This window comes from Ictalurus furcatus, chromosome 6 (genome assembly GCF_023375685.1).
Source record: "Ictalurus furcatus strain D&B chromosome 6, Billie_1.0, whole genome shotgun sequence".
Lineage (NCBI taxonomy): Eukaryota > Metazoa > Chordata > Actinopteri > Siluriformes > Ictaluridae > Ictalurus > Ictalurus furcatus.
Window position 1 is genome coordinate 13149257 of NC_071260.1, and position 15659 is coordinate 13164915.

At 39.8% G+C, this 15659-nt stretch overlaps 1 protein-coding gene across 3 annotated transcripts; it reads right to left on the bottom strand.

Annotated features, from left to right (window-relative positions):
* Positions 1 to 238: 238 nt before the first annotated feature.
* On the bottom strand, positions 239 to 9558 carry slc15a2 (solute carrier family 15 member 2). Of its 3 annotated transcripts, none has more exons than XM_053626571.1 (23): positions 9264 to 9558; positions 8429 to 8475; positions 7817 to 7904; positions 7545 to 7686; positions 7343 to 7435; positions 7141 to 7240; positions 6838 to 6928; positions 6617 to 6694; positions 5638 to 5720; positions 5463 to 5546; positions 5291 to 5380; positions 5069 to 5113; positions 4772 to 4804; positions 4471 to 4559; positions 3773 to 3854; positions 3532 to 3660; positions 3200 to 3364; positions 3001 to 3047; positions 2759 to 2866; positions 2465 to 2561; positions 2068 to 2211; positions 1888 to 1992; positions 239 to 1429 (listed from the first exon to the last, which is right to left on the bottom strand). In XM_053626571.1, exons 2-23 carry the CDS (start codon positions 8465 to 8467, stop codon positions 1232 to 1234), a joined length of 2130 nt encoding a protein of 709 aa, XP_053482546.1. In that variant the 5' UTR covers positions 8468 to 8475; positions 9264 to 9558; the 3' UTR covers positions 239 to 1231. The 3 variants fall into 3 exon arrangements, with proteins under 3 accessions (XP_053482546.1, XP_053482545.1, XP_053482547.1); XM_053626570.1 differs by lacking the exon at positions 9264 to 9558 and adding an exon at positions 9152 to 9255; XM_053626572.1 differs by lacking the exon at positions 9264 to 9558 and adding an exon at positions 8761 to 9143.
* Positions 9559 to 15659: the final 6101 nt, after the last annotated feature.

Consider the following 15659-nt stretch of genomic DNA (forward strand, 5'->3'; position numbering starts at 1 on the left):
ATTAGTGATGCACTGATTCTACATATATTTATGTAAGCGTCAAAGAATTGTTGAGACGATGCTGTTTTTCTTGTGATATAAAATGCTAGTGTGTCATACCTCACATCTCACAGAGATAAAGCTATAACATACTGTTCTCTGCTGGGAACAGTGTCCTTGGGCGGTGGAAAGACAATATATAAAGTATAACTTATCACATAGATGAAATTGGACGAAAAACAAAGCCTTAAATCCAAGCACCAATCTGAAAATGAATTTTATTTACTCAGTTTATATCACAAAAATAAATGGAGTCTAACCATTGATGTTTATATTAGTCTTTGCAAATTAGTTGTCAGCTGATTTGGTGTTGACAGATATACACCAGGTTGCCAGCTTATTAGCTACATCTATTATTGCTTTATTTTCAGTACGTGCTTCTCACAGTCATGATCCACAAATCTCTCAATGGGTGGAGCATCTGTTCATACAGAATAGTAAACGGTCTGCACTTATATAGAGCTTTTTAACCTTAGCTGTTCTACAAAGCGCTTTACACTGTTTCTCACTCACCCATTCTCTCTCTCTCTCTCACACACACACACACACACACACACACCATGCAAGGTGCTAGCCTGCCATCGGGGCAACTTGGGGGTTCAGTGTTTTGCCCAAGAACACTTCGGCATGTGGGCTGGGAATCAAACCGCCAACCCTACATACTAGAGGATGCACGCACACATACACACACTTCAGTTAGCCAATCCACAATCAAAACTAGGCAGACAGTAGCCCGAACTCAGGAGCAAATCCTGGACCCTGGAGCTGTGAGGCCCAGTGCTGCCCAGCTCTTCATCTGTACATCTGTAATAAACTTTAATAAACTGGCAGCTCTGTAATTGTTTAAAGTCAGTTTGTATAGCATTACCTTCAAACTGTCAACGGACACAAAAAATACATCTTCCGCTATCAATCTTATTTTTATAATGTACAACCTACAGCTTTAAATTACATGTGGTGTCTTAAATGCATAAACACAAACATAAATACAGCCATCAGTTTTTTTTAGTATTTAGTTATTTCTTGCTTTAAATATGATACGTATTTTATTCATTAGTAGAAAGGATCAAATAATGATCAAATAAAGGTCCTATTACCAAAAAATGGAATGAACAGGAATTCCTGACTGATATAATTAGTCTTCATCTGATTTAGTAATAAATTATACATCAGAAGCAACAAGTTACTTGTGCTACATCTTTGTGCTCTTTGGGACATCAATCATGTCCATATTCTCTTTTTCTTTCTCCTTTAAGTCAGCCATGTTGTTATCTTCTTTGGTGAGCTTGGCCAGCTGATCAGGGTCCACATAGGTGTAGAAATAGGCCATGATGGAGAAGATGATGCTGACTGCAACCAACAGTGCAGCAAAGAGCAGAAACTCTGTCCACTGTAGATGACACCAGTCAGACTTTCAGCACGACGACGACTTGTACATAAACATGTGGTGAAATTTTGACATTTTCTACTATTCTATTAGTTCTACTATTAGTTCTGAAAATATGTTTCTCTTTTCCATGTATCTAAACCACAAGTTTATTACCCCAAAAGTGAAAAGGAACAGAATTAAAGGGTTATCAAGGTAAAACATTTCCATGTTGTTTTGGTTAAATATATAGTATTTATGGTTCCTTAAAGCGTATTACAGGCAGAAAACAATTATTCAGCGAAACTTTTTGGCTGTTGCCACATCATCCAAGAGTTTTCCCAGGCTACCACACAAATATTCTAAGCAAAGGAGAATCATTTACCTCACTATCATGTTAGATGTATATTGTGTTTTTATTACCTTCTGCTTGTGGCTTAAGGCTAGACTAGGTGTCATAAAAAGAATGATGCAGAGCTTACCTGCTCCAGCCCAGCTCCCTCTGCCACAATCAGCACAATGACATTCCCAAAAGCCACAGTGAGAAGCCAACCTGCCTGCAGCACAGACTTCATACTGGCTGGAGCCTAAGGGCACAAGCTTTAGCATGAGCAACTGAAACGAACAGAACATTACAATGAAAATGTGGTTCACTTAATCACCTGCGAATATGAGAATTCTAGACCAGTGATGGAGAACATGACCTCCCCTGCAGTGATGAGGACATACTGTGGGATCTGCCAGGCAATGTGCACATTGTTTGCGTGTACATCCTCCATCTTCTGAATTGCTACTGTTTCTGTATCCTGTACAAACAACAGGCAACTGTTGACCCTTTTTAGCCTGGGTACCCATTCCTGTATCATTATCTCATACAGGCAGATTAAAAAAAAAAAAAAAAGCTCTATGTTTGTGAGCTGACTCTAATTTCTTTTTTTTATATGATGGAAAATCTTTTTCCAAAATTCCAGTCTGTATAATTGTCCACAAAATTGTGAAACAAATATACCCATGTTGTTCACGGTAAAACATTAACCACACCAAGATAAACAACTTTACCCCGCCGAGAATGAATGTGTAGGTGGCACCAAAGTCAAGAAGCCCCAGATCAATATGATGTGTCTTTGTGTCTGATTCGCAGGTAACTCGTATGTATCTGCAGGGTTCAAATAAACACATGAGCATCATCAACCAAGACCTTGAACAGGCATAAAAATCTGTAATCAAGTGTGATATGAAAGTCCATAAAAAGTCCATAAAAAGAATATTTCCAACTCGAGGAGAGATAATGAATTACTAGATGTTACTACATGATTGTAATTAAGTATATCTATTGTAGGATAAAGTACTCACTTTCCTCTTTCAACACTTAAGATTTCAGAGATCCCGTAACTGCTCGGTGCAAAGAAATTTACACTGCCTACTGTTATGTTCATATTCTCTGAGCGGGTATTAATGAATCTGAAGAAAAAAGAAAAAAAAAAAAAAAGTCGTAACACTTTTATAGTTCATTGCAAAAAAACATCCAAGTTGTACTATGCAAAGTCTGATAATTCTACTGAAGATTAACCGTGCAGTTCAAAGTTGTACATTACCTGAGGAAGGCTTCTCCATTCTCAGATTTGATGATATTATCCTTCTCCTTCATTTTAGTGACAGAAAACATGTCAAAGAGGATAATGTACTATCACTACAGTAGAACCTGATATCGTCTTAATATATTTAGATGTCAGTTGTGTTCTCATTTGTCAAAAGTACTTCCTAGAGAAATTCAGGAAACTCTTTTGAACTCACCTGTTTACAGTTAATAGTATTGTTCTCCTTATACAAGATGAGGCTATAGGCAGTGTGCTCAGTGACGTTAAGTTGGCACGGGTAAGTCTCTCCGTTTTGAGAGACACTGACTGGTAAGACTTTGTGGTCACCCCCAAGTGGAAGTCGAGTGTATTCTATAGGATCCTGACAACACAGCAATGGTTTAATTATTTGCTTTGTAGGGGTTACAAAAATTGATTTTAAAATAAATTTTAAATAGTTTAATGATTGATAGATAGATAAAGAGAGAGAGAGATAGCGAGAGATATAGATAGATAGAGAGATCGATAGCGTGTGAGTGCTGACCTCACCTTATATGATTCTATTTTGTCAGGGAAAATATTATGTCCTGTAATTTCTACAGACACAGCCTCTCCATTAACAAGGTTAAGGACTTGTAGCAGACACTCTTTGGCTGGTGGAGGTTCCACAACCGTTTTCTTTGTCAGAAAAGACAACACAGTGTACAGCACGTTCAGTACTGACAATTTCTATAACACGTGTTTAAATTTGTACCACTGTGGTATAGATAAAGAGTGTCTGAAGACGTACAATGACATTGACTTCCACTACAGTTGCAGCACAGAAAGCAAGTGCAGCAAGGATCATTCCTGCGCCCATTTTCCTTAGAGGCCTGAGCACACGAGAAAGATATAGAAGTTACACAAGCAAGAAGTCTAACATTTGGTTATTTATTTGACTTTGTTTGTGTCATGTTTGCACCTGCATGTTCTGAACACTATTTATAAAAGAGTGCAGATAAATGTTCATGAACACTGAAACTGCATGAGCACTGAAACTGGGGCACTGCAAGACTTAATTGTGTTGGAGTTCAAACAGAATAAAATGCGAAATAAATTTAGGCCTGGTGTCATGTCAGACACAGAGCGCATTTTATAATTCACACATAACAACATAATAATGAACCAGCATATGAGACCACAATATGTAAAATAACAAAAAAGCATAGTTGCGAGGAAAATGCAAAATGTGTACTAAAATAAATAATACAAAATGCAAAACAGTGGTTATATTAAGGAATTCGTCTTCTACAAGAACAGTCTGGTCTGCACTGTTTTGCTGTGTAATAACCACATAATGAATGCTGCACCTTTCATAATCACTGACACTGCATATGCTGTTTTGTACTTTGCTGGACAATAAAAAAAAAAAACTTCTTTATGTGTCATAAAATAAAATTTTATTGGGACTTTCCATTTACATGGATATGCAGTTTGGGCTGTACTTACGTGAGGTTGATCCGGCAAAGGCCAATGAGTGGGTACACACCCATATCAAAGATAGGGATGAACACGAGAATAAGCAAAGCATTCAGCATCTTAACATCAGGAAGGAGATAAACAATACATGGTGCATCTCACAGAGCTCAATAATCATAATGATCAGAAAATCATAAAATATATATGACTGATAAAACAGATAGCAATAAATGTGTTGCTTAAATTTTTATGATAGTTTCTTAGTAATATCATTATATCTCTAAGCTTTAATAGTACTCCAGACCAAGGGAAGACTTGTGCATATGGGTACCTGCATTTGATCAGGCTTTATTACAAAGCCTCCCTGTAAAACATAAAAATCTAGATTAATGGATGGAACTACACCTCACCTAACAATTTAAAATTAAGCAGTATAAAAATCTTTGTTTAAAAAGCTCAGTATAAAAAGCTATTTATAATTTTGCTTCTCAGTTCCCTTTAATCTTGTAATTACAAAAGGGACACCATGCTACATAGTCACGTTATGAAACAGGAAATGACACACTGAAACACAGTGAAATATGTATGACCTTAGAAAACTTCTATAAAGAATGGGAAGACGACTTACAAAATCCATGTTCATCCGAGTGGCCTGTAGAGTCCAGCGAGATCCCTGATACAAAATAAGAACTTTTCAATTTTAAATTTCATTTTAAAGTAAGACATATTCAGTGTGTTATCTCTGTTAATGATCTCTTAAGTACATTTGACAAGTGAACCTATAAGCCAAAGTTTGGAACCATGCTAATAAAACAAGTTAATGTTAGTTTGTAAGATGATCATCTTTTACCTGCTGATCAAAGAGTGCCCAGAACATGGGCAATGGAATGTAGAGCACCAGCACCCGGAGCACCATTTTGATCTCCTGAATAAGACTTTTCTGGTGGCACATGACATAAAATATTCACAACACTATATATTTAGAGCACACAATAAAATCCAAGATTTATAAATATTCATACCGAATACTCTCCCTCGGCCCAATCTAGCCAGTGATTCCGTTTTGGGCTTTTCTTGCTGCTTCTCCACCGACTGCGTATGGCAAACTGATCGACAGAATAGTGATTAACTGGACGTACATAGCAATTTCACTATCAATCTGCCAAACTGTGAAAACGTGTGAAAGAGATTTCTTACCCCAATGCACTTGCAGACATTCAACAAGACATTTCCCTCAGGTGGAGACTTTTTATATAACCCACTACCAGCGATGAAAACCACTAGGCAAACAACAGACACTCAGTATCAGAGAAGTGGCTGTCACCATCCCCTATATCAGAGGTACAGTGCATCCGGAAATTATTCATAGCGCTTCACTTTTTCCACATTTGGAAACACCTGAGCTCAATATTGAGTGTCATGCCAAAGGCTGTGAATACTTGTGTAAATGTGCTTTTTTTGTTTTTTATTTTTAATAAATTTGCAAAGATTTCAAACAAAATTCTTTCATGTTGTCATTATGGGGTATTGTTTGTAGAATTTTGAGGAAAATAATGAATTTAATCCATTTTGGAATAAGGCTGTAACATAACAAAATGTGGGAAAAGTGAAGCGCTGTGAATACTTTCCGGATGCACTGTACATAGTACTGTTTATGTGTGAGCAGGAATTGGTTTAAGTATACCTACTGTACTCTAAAGCTGGTCATTATAGGCTGCCTTTTACAGTTAAGCTATAAATCGTTGAAAAACACCAGCACTTAAATTTGGAAAGTTTATAAAATGTTCCTAGAGTAGCTTGTGTGAAGGCAAATCTGCCAAACCACTCTACAGTAGAACACCACTGTGACACTCTTGCCTTACAAGCTTAATATTTCTGCAAAGTTGTTTACACAGACCGAGTAATGAGGCCATCGTTTTCACAAGGTATCCATAATGCTGACCGAGCTTAAAGCTCACTAATATGATCTGTTTAACAGGCACATTTTACAGACTGCCAAAAAAAGCTTTTACAATTCAAAGAGTTACAGGCAAATGTATACTATATGATTCCTGTGTTGACCTGTTTTTCCACAGCAGTGCTTCTGGTCTCAGAAACTATATGCAATATCACATACATAATAGTGATCATTACTAGTTTTGAGTTGCTCTGAACCCGAATGTGTGGTTAAACTCACCAAGAGCGATGATCATTAAAGCCGCAGGGACTCCAAAGGCTAGAGCATAGCAATCACCTCCAAAACACTGAACGTCACCTGTGTTGTAAAAAATTAAACCTATATTTACAGTATAACCGCAGTTATGTGTAAGGAATGTAACTGCACATTTTGAGTGCAAACCATTATCGTGGTTTGTAAGGATTTAACACAGCAGAAATCTGTAGCATTATAGGATTAACCTCTTAGAATTGGCGTGATGAGGGTCGAAAGCACACTCCCAGCATTGATTGACATATAGAAGATAGAGAAAAACTTTCTTCTCTCATCTGTCTGAAAACCACAAAGAAAATGCAATTATTAAAGCAATCTGATTTAGGAAAGAAGTACTTTACCAGACCACTGAGCTAACAAGTTCAATAATAATGTAACTGACTAACTGTCGTGTGATTGTGATTGTAGTGAGCTAACAAGTTCAGTGATAATGAAATTGAATAACTGTAGCATGACTGTGACTATAGTGAAACATGTCTTGACTATCTCACATGCTCTTCCTCAAACTGGTCCCCACCAAACGCTGACACACAAGGTTTGATTCCTCCTGTCCCAAAAGCAATGAGGATGAGGCCAAACATGGACAGACCTCTGTGATAAAAACAAAAAGTACCATAAAAAATGCAAACACACCACTCACACATGGAAATGCATAGCTCAAATACTATGAATGCACACAAGCGAAACACTTACATGTGTAAACTGCTGTCCCCTACATCTGGTATCGCACCAATAGACTTTATTACATGACCAATGACATACACGATTGACAGATAGATGATGGTTCTGTGAACACAGCACAGAGAGAAATTTTCAATACTTATCAGGTTTAACCCAGCTTTCTCTTACAGTGAATTGTTCCAGGCAAAAGAGCATTGTAGCCATTATAACTTACTTGAACTTCCCCAGCCATGAGTCTGCTATGATGGCCCCTAATACAGGAGTAAAGTAGCATAGGCCAGAGAATGCGTGGTATATAGCAGTGGAGAGGTTCTTGCTCCAGTGGAGGTAATGGATGAAGTAAAGTGTGAGCACCGCTTTATGAAGAAAAGAAAGTCATGGTACCTTTGTATGTCAAAAATATTTCATGTTACGTGCACAACATATAGTAAAAGCGAAATAACATGGTTTTGTATAAACCACTGGACGTTTGTGCTCTTTCATTACCTTTCATGCCATAATAGGAGAATCTCTCACAGAACTCATTGACTACGATGAAGGAGATGCTCAGTGGGTAGTTGGTCCCACATATTTTCTGTAAGCGCGTAAGGAAAGAACATAAAGACGCTTCATCATTAGACACAATTCATATCAGACAACATGAACAGTCAGTGAAGATTTCTTTTCATAGCACTTATTGAAACTGACACCAAGCCCAATGTCGCACTCAACTGGGACAACATCCCGACCAACTTCATTACTCATTTAATTGTTGCAGTCAGGAAAATGTTGCTGGTATTTGAATGTACTTGAGTTGCTGGGAACCATTTTTGACATGTAGTAGTAACACCTGTCCTCACAGACGATCTAATATTTTCCACTACAAATACCATTACAAACCATCAGCAAACCATTACTATTGTCCTTAATGGTATCCACTAAACATGCCACCAACAGAAGGCAACAAATTACCAGTGGAGACCCACAGGGACCATTACAGTTTCTTTTAAAACCAATACAATTCTCATCATAACCGTTAAAACCATTACAAATTCTCTGAGGGTTTCTATTGTCTTGTTTTGTTTTCAGCAGGACAGTGAGACAAATGGAACATCTTACTGGTGACTTCTGTCTATTTTTCGGTCGTTTCTCCTCCATGTTATTATCTAAAAAAGAAAACAAACAAACCCAGAAAGTGAACTCCAAACGTGTCTACAGAAAAGACCGATTCAACAGTGAGATATCTAGCATTAATACCATATAACCCTGGTATACAAGGAAGCATACCGGTCTATGGAATTACTATGTGACAAAAACATACATATTATTATTATTATTATTATTATTATTATTATTATTATTATTATTCTCAACTCAACTGTTTTGACCGTTTGCTACAGTGAACCCACCAAATGGGATGTAACTTTAGAGAGAGTATTTTTAGATGTTACCCGTGTCTTTGAGCTGAGACTTCTGTCTTAGGCTACATCTCAACTCGAAGTTTAACTTTACACAGACTTTAGCTGAGGTAACCGTGTCTAATATTAAAGCCCGCTGCAAAACAAACAAACAAACAAACAAACAAACAAACACATACAAATACGAATAATGTCCCCCAAAAAGGCTGCTTATCTTCGCAGTGTTATCTTTACCACAAATGTTTCGCACAGAAAGCACGGCTGAACACCTCTTCCACCGAGTCTTGTTTTAGTTTTCTCTTCTTGAAAACAATAAAATTCACGACATGCGACATTTGACCAAGTTTTAGCATTCCCCAGATCCAACAAACTGCAATTATGTGTTCGTCGTGAGTTGCTGTTACTTTAAAGAACTCATAATTACCGTTATTTGTATAGTCTGTCCAAGTGTTCAGTCTCTCTCTCAGTCTCTCTCTCTCTCTCTCTGTGTGTGTGTGTGTGTGTGTGTTGTCAGTAGCACTCTGTGCTCTTCTTACCACGCGTCCAAGTCCGTCCCTCAGCACTGCAGAAACTACTCTAGAGTTTAACTCCTGCTCTTTAAAAACAACGTTACTTTCTTTTGGATAATGTTTTACTCGTTCGTCGCAAACTGTTTTGTCGTTTCAGCTTTTACACATTGGGTGTCATAAAATATTTTACACTCATAAAGCCATCAGTAGAAGCAGTAAAGGGTTGTATTCCCTTTGCATCGGAAACGCCCGTTATTCCACTCCCACCTCCAACTTTCACATTTTATTATAATTTTTTTTTTCACTTGTTATTTGAATACATGCAAATGACAGTTATACAAGCAATGCAAAGTAATGAGTTACAGCTGCATGAAAAACAGCAACAATATGTAAATTGAACATAATGAACACACACATCTTACAACAGAGGGACAGAGAAATTACAATTGGAAACATACAGTAGGTTAACACAGTGGTTTTCAAAGTGGGGACGCCCGGGGGCCTCAACAATTTACATTACATTTATTCACTTAGCAGATGCTTTTATCCAAAGCGACTTACAAATGAGAAAAATACAAGCAAAGCGATATATCAAGCAGAGAACAATACAAGTAGTGCTACCATACAAGATCCATTAATTGAGTTGCAGAAGAAGCAAAGTGCACAGAGTAGAGGTGTAAGTGCAAATTTTTTTTTTTGTTTTATGAGTTGGTTAGGTGTTCACGGAAGAGGTGGGTCTTTAGCTGTTTTTTTTGAAGATGGTGAGAGATTCTGCGGTCCGGATTGAGGTTGGAAGTTCATTCCACCTCTGAGGAACAGTTAGTGTGAAGGTTCTGGAAAGGGACCTTGAGCCACGCTGAGTAGGAACTACTAAGCGTCGGTCGCTAATCGATCGCAGATTGCGAGAGGGAACGTAGGCCTTCAGGAGAGAGTTGAGGTAGGAGGGTGCCGTTCCTGACAAGGTCTTGTACGTGAGCATCAAGGCCTTGAACTTGAAGCTGTACGTTAATGAAGTACAGTGAGGGAAAAAAGTATTTGATCCCCTGCTGATTTTGTATGTTTACCCACTGACAAAGAAATGATCAGTCTATAACTTTAATGGTAGATTTATTTGAACAGTGAGAGACAGAATAACAACAAAAAAATCCAGAAAAACGCACATCAAAAATGTTATAAATTGATTTGCATTTTAATGAGGGAAATAAGTATTTGACCCCTCTGCAAAACATGACTTAGTACTTGGTTTAAAAACCCTTGTTGGCAATCACAGAGGTCAGACGTTTCTTGTCGTTGTCCACCAGGTTTGCACACATCTCAGGAGGGATTTTGTCCCACTCCTCTTTGCAGATCTTCTCCAAATCATTAAGGTTTCGAGGCTGACGTTTGGCAACTCGAACCTTCAGCTCTCTCCACAGATTTTCTATGGGATTAAGGTCTGGAGACTGCCTAGGTCACTCCAGGACCTTAATGTGCTTCTTCTTGAGCCACTCCTTTGTTGCCTTGGCCATGTGTTTTGGGTCATTGTCATGCTGGAATATCCATCCACGACCCATTTTCAATGCCCTGTCTGAGGGAAGGAGGTTTTCACCCAAGATTTGACGGTACATGGCCCCGTCCATCGTCCTTTTGATGCGGTGAAGTTGTCCTGTCCCCTTAGCAGAAAAAAAACCCCAAAGCATAATGTTTCCACCTCCATGTTTGACGGTGGGGATGGTGTTCCAGGGGTCATAGGCAGCATTCCTCCTCCTCCAAACACGGCGAGTTGAGTTGATGCCAAAGAGCTCCATTTTGGTCTCATCTGACCTCAACGCTTTCACCCAGTTGTCCTCAGAATCATTCAGATGTTCATTGGCAAACTTCAGACAGGGATGTATATGTGTTTTCTTGAGCAGCGGACCTTGCGCGCGCTGCAGGATTTCAGTCCTTCACGGCGTAGTGTGTTACCAATTGTTTTCTTGGTGACTATGGTCCCAGCTGCCTTGAGATCATTGACAAGATCCTCCCGTGTAGTTCTGGGCTGATTCCTCACTGTTCTCATGATCAATGTAACTCCACGAGGTGAGATCTTGCATGGAGCCCCAGGCCGAGGGAGATTGACAGTTCTTTTGTGCTTCTTCCATTTGCGAATAATCGCACCAACTGTTGTCCCCTTCTCACCAAGCTGCTTGGCAATGGTCTTGTAGCCCATTCCAGACTTGTGTAGGTCTACAATCTTGTCCCTGACATCCTTGGAGAGCTCTTTGGTCTTGGCCATGGTGGAGAGTTTGGAATATGACTGATTGATTGCTTCTGTGGACAGGTGTCTTTTATACAGGTAACAAACTGATATTAGGAGCACTCCCTTTAAGAGTGTGCTCCTAATCTCAGCTCGTTACCTGTATAAAAGACACCTGGGAGCCAGAAATCTTTCTGATTGAGAGGGGGTCAAATACTTTTTTCCCTCATTAAAATGCAAATTAATTTATAAAATTTTTGACATGCGTTTTTCTGGATTTTTTTGTTGTTATTCTGTCTCTCACTGTTCAAATACAACTACCATTAAAATTATAGACTGATCATTTCTTTGTCAGTGGGCAAACGTACAAAATCAGCAGGGGATCAAATACTTTTTTCCCTCACTGTATATCATGTCATTTCAAGCATGTCAATTTTATAGCATGTCAAGCCCTTGAATTTGATGCAGGCAGCTACAGGAAGCCAGTGGATGGAGATGAAGAGGGGTGCGACATGGGTTCTCTTGGGCTGGTTGAAGACGAGGCGTGCTGCAGCATTCTGAATCATCTGAAGGGGTTTGATGGAGCTGGCTGGGAGGCCCGAAAGTAGTGAATTGCAGTAGTCCAGTTTTGAGATAACAAGAGCCTGGACTAGTATCTGTGAAGCCTGTTCGATGAGGTAAGGTCGGATTTTCTTGATGTTGTACAGGATGAACCTACAGGACCGTGAAGTTGTTGAGATGTGGTCTGTAAAGGTCAAGCTGTCATTGAGAATCACCCCAAGGTTCCTGGCCGTCCTGGTTGGCTTGAGTGTGGTTGAGCTGAGCTGTACAGTGAGGTTGTGGTTGACTGAGGGACAGGCTGGGATGACGAGAAGCTCGGATTTTGCCAAGTTGAGCTTAAGACGATGTTCCCTCATCCAGACCGAGATGTCTGACAGGCAAATCAGAGATGCGTGCAGAGACGGATGGATCGTCAGGCTGGAAGGACAAATAGAGTTGGGTGTCATCAGCATAGCAATGATATGAGAAGCCATGAGACTCAATCACCTACCCTAGAGATGTAGTGTAGATAGAAAAGAGGAGTGGACCCAGAACTGACCCCTGTGGAACACCAGTTGTGAGTTGCTGAGTTTCAGAAATACCTCCCCTCCATGATACCTTGAAGGATCGGTCAGAGAGATAGGATTCCACCCAGTGCAGAACCGTTCCAGTGATGCCCAGGGTGGAGAGAGTTGAAGGAAGATCTGATGGTTCACAGTGTCAAAAGCAGCAGAGAGGTCAAGTAGGATGAGGACAGATGATCTAGAGGTTGCTCTAGCTAGTCATAAGGCTTCAGTGACGGAAAGCAGAGCAGTCTCCATGGAGTGATTGCTCTTGAAGCCAGACTGCTTGGTGTCCAGGTCTGTAGCTGTCAACTACAGCAGGGTTAAGTGATGGTTTTTTAAGCAGTGGGGTAACCCGGGCCTGCTTAAATGAGGTAGGGTATGTGCCAGTAGAGAGGGATGTGTTAAAGATGTGTGTGAGTGCAGGTAATAGTGTGGGAGAGATAGACTGAAGAAGGTGAGAAGGGATAGGGTCAAGAGGACAGGTTGTGGGATGGCTAGAGAGGAGGAGTTTAGAGACATCAGTCTCTGAGAGGGGAGAGAAGGAAATCAGTTGGGAGTTACATGGAGGAGGAGCCGGTCTATACATGTCTGGGGTTGAGAACTGGTTCCTGATTGATGTAACCTTGTTGCAAAAGAAAGTGGCAAAGTCATCTGCAGTGAGAGAGGTAGGGGAAGGCGGAGGAGGGGGACAGAGAAGAGAGGAAAAGGTTTTGAAGAGAGTGCGGGTGTTGGGAGAACTACCAATCTTCTCTTGAAAGTATGTGGCTGTAGCAATGGAGATGCTATTGGAAAAAGAGGAGAGAAGTGTCTGGTAATTGGTTAGGTCAGTTGGGTTGTTAGATTTGCGCCATGTCCTTTCAGATGCTCTTAGTTTGGCCGGGTTGTTATGCAGAGCTTCTGAGAGCCAAGGGCTGGAGGGTGATGTGCGAGCAGGTCTGGAGGTTAGGGGGCAGATGCTGTCAAGAGAAGATGTTAGGGTGGAACATAGCATGTCAATTGTGGTGTTTAAGTCAAGTGAAGAGAGGTGGCTATCAGAGGGAAGTAAGGTTGTGACAATGGAGGAGAAATGTGAGGGGAAAGGGAGCGAAGATTGCGACGAAATTTGGTGTGAAAACTAAATTCTCACTCTCAGACAACCACACACACACACACACACACAAACAGTTTGTCAAGCCTGGCCAAATTGTTGAGGCCCCCTGGCGGCCCCCACTTTGAAAACCACTGGGCTAGACGACTGGGTCTCCAAAATGGCAGGTCTTGTTGGGTGCTCCTGGTTTGCACTGGTTTGTACCTACCAAAAGTGGTCCAGGATGTGCTATGGGAAGAAAGCAAGCCGGGTGAGGCAATGTGATGCTCTGGGCAGTGTTCTGCTGGGAAACCTTGGTCCTGCAAGTCATATAGATGTTATTTTAAAGTAACACCTACCACCTACCTAAACAATGTTGCAGACCAAGTACACCCCTTTATGGCAACAGTATACACTAATGGCAGTGGGCTCTTTCAGCAGGATAATGTGTCCTGCTACACTGCAAAGATTGATCAGGAATGGTTTGAGGAACATGACAAAGTGTTCAAGGTGTTGGCTCTATCCGATCGAGCATCTGTGGGATGTACTGGACGTACAAGTCTGGTACATGGAGGCCCCACCTTGCAACTTACAGGACTTGCTTACAGGATCTGCTGCTAACATCTTGGTGCCAGATACCACAGCACACCTTCAGAGGTCTTGTGCAGTCCACGCCTTGATGGATCAGTGCTGTTTTGGCAGCACAAAGGGGACCTACGCAATATTAATCAGGTGATTTTAATGTTATGGCCAATCATTGTATTTGTATTGCTCATTTTTTCATTGATTATTGCATCCTTGCAAGAATATCATTATAAATGAAAAGTTAGCTCATTTTTTATTTAATTTTTTTGCACCAGTCAAATTATTTGCTAATGTCTATGAGAGATTAAAGAGACTGGTTTAATATGAATTGACAGTTGTGCTCGAACATCACCCTCTAAATCAGTGGTGTCATACCCACATCCTGCTGCTTCTAACCTGCTTTACCAAATGAATTTATAATCCGTATTTTTATTTTAATTCATTTTGTGAATTGAACTGAAAGGTTTGATAGCTAGTCTCTGTTATTCCACTAGAGGGCAAAATAGAGCAAGAAATCATGAGTCATGATCAAAAATGAGTCATAAACTCAGTTACTGACAAAATATGCTAAAGATACTGTATGTAATTCTTCATTAACAAGCTAAAAAAATGGACATAGAATCCTAATTAATGGCTTTTTTTTTTTTTTTTTCAAAATTAAGTCCGTTTCATATATAATCCCAATTAGGTCCATGGTAGTTGAGGTTGTAACACTGCAAAATGCAGAAAAGGTCAAGGAAGGTGCACACTTAGTATGCAAGACACCATAAGATAAAACCATAATTTGGAAAATTTATTTTCTTGGTAATAATTTGGAGTTTGTTTGTATGCTTTATAGGGAATACACATTCAATCTGGTTGTGGATTGAGAATGTACAGTAACGCTCATATAAAAGTTGATAAATGAAAAGATAATACACACAGTAAATGAACACATTTATGCTGATATTATCGGTCACTAAACAATTTGTTTTGTCCAGTCCTCCTGACATTGGACTAAGTGTAATGTGGGTTGTTTCTTAAAATGAGTTTGACACCCCTGCTCTAACCCTTTGTTTCATTCAACCAGCATAATTTCTATTAGTGACCCTAGGTGGAGGCAGGCTTAAAGCATACCGCAAGCCAATAAATGATCAAATCAAGACTTGCACTCTCTCTACAGGTGGAAAAATCAGTTTATTTGAGCCTGTAGCTCTGCCCCAATTTGTGACACAACAGGAGGGATTTACAGGAGGAATTTACCATTACTATTTACCCCTTTCTATATAAGAGGGTGGTGACCTTTCAAGTGTTTGACTGAAGTAGCTGCATGCCTTGGCTCTGAGGCTTGGCTCTTAAAACAACCACAGCTCCTAGTACAGAATATAAACATGCACCACTTCCTTTTGCTGCTTATTAGTGATGGTTTGTGAAGATAATGCTACTACTCTATCTTCTTCGTTTATACAGTG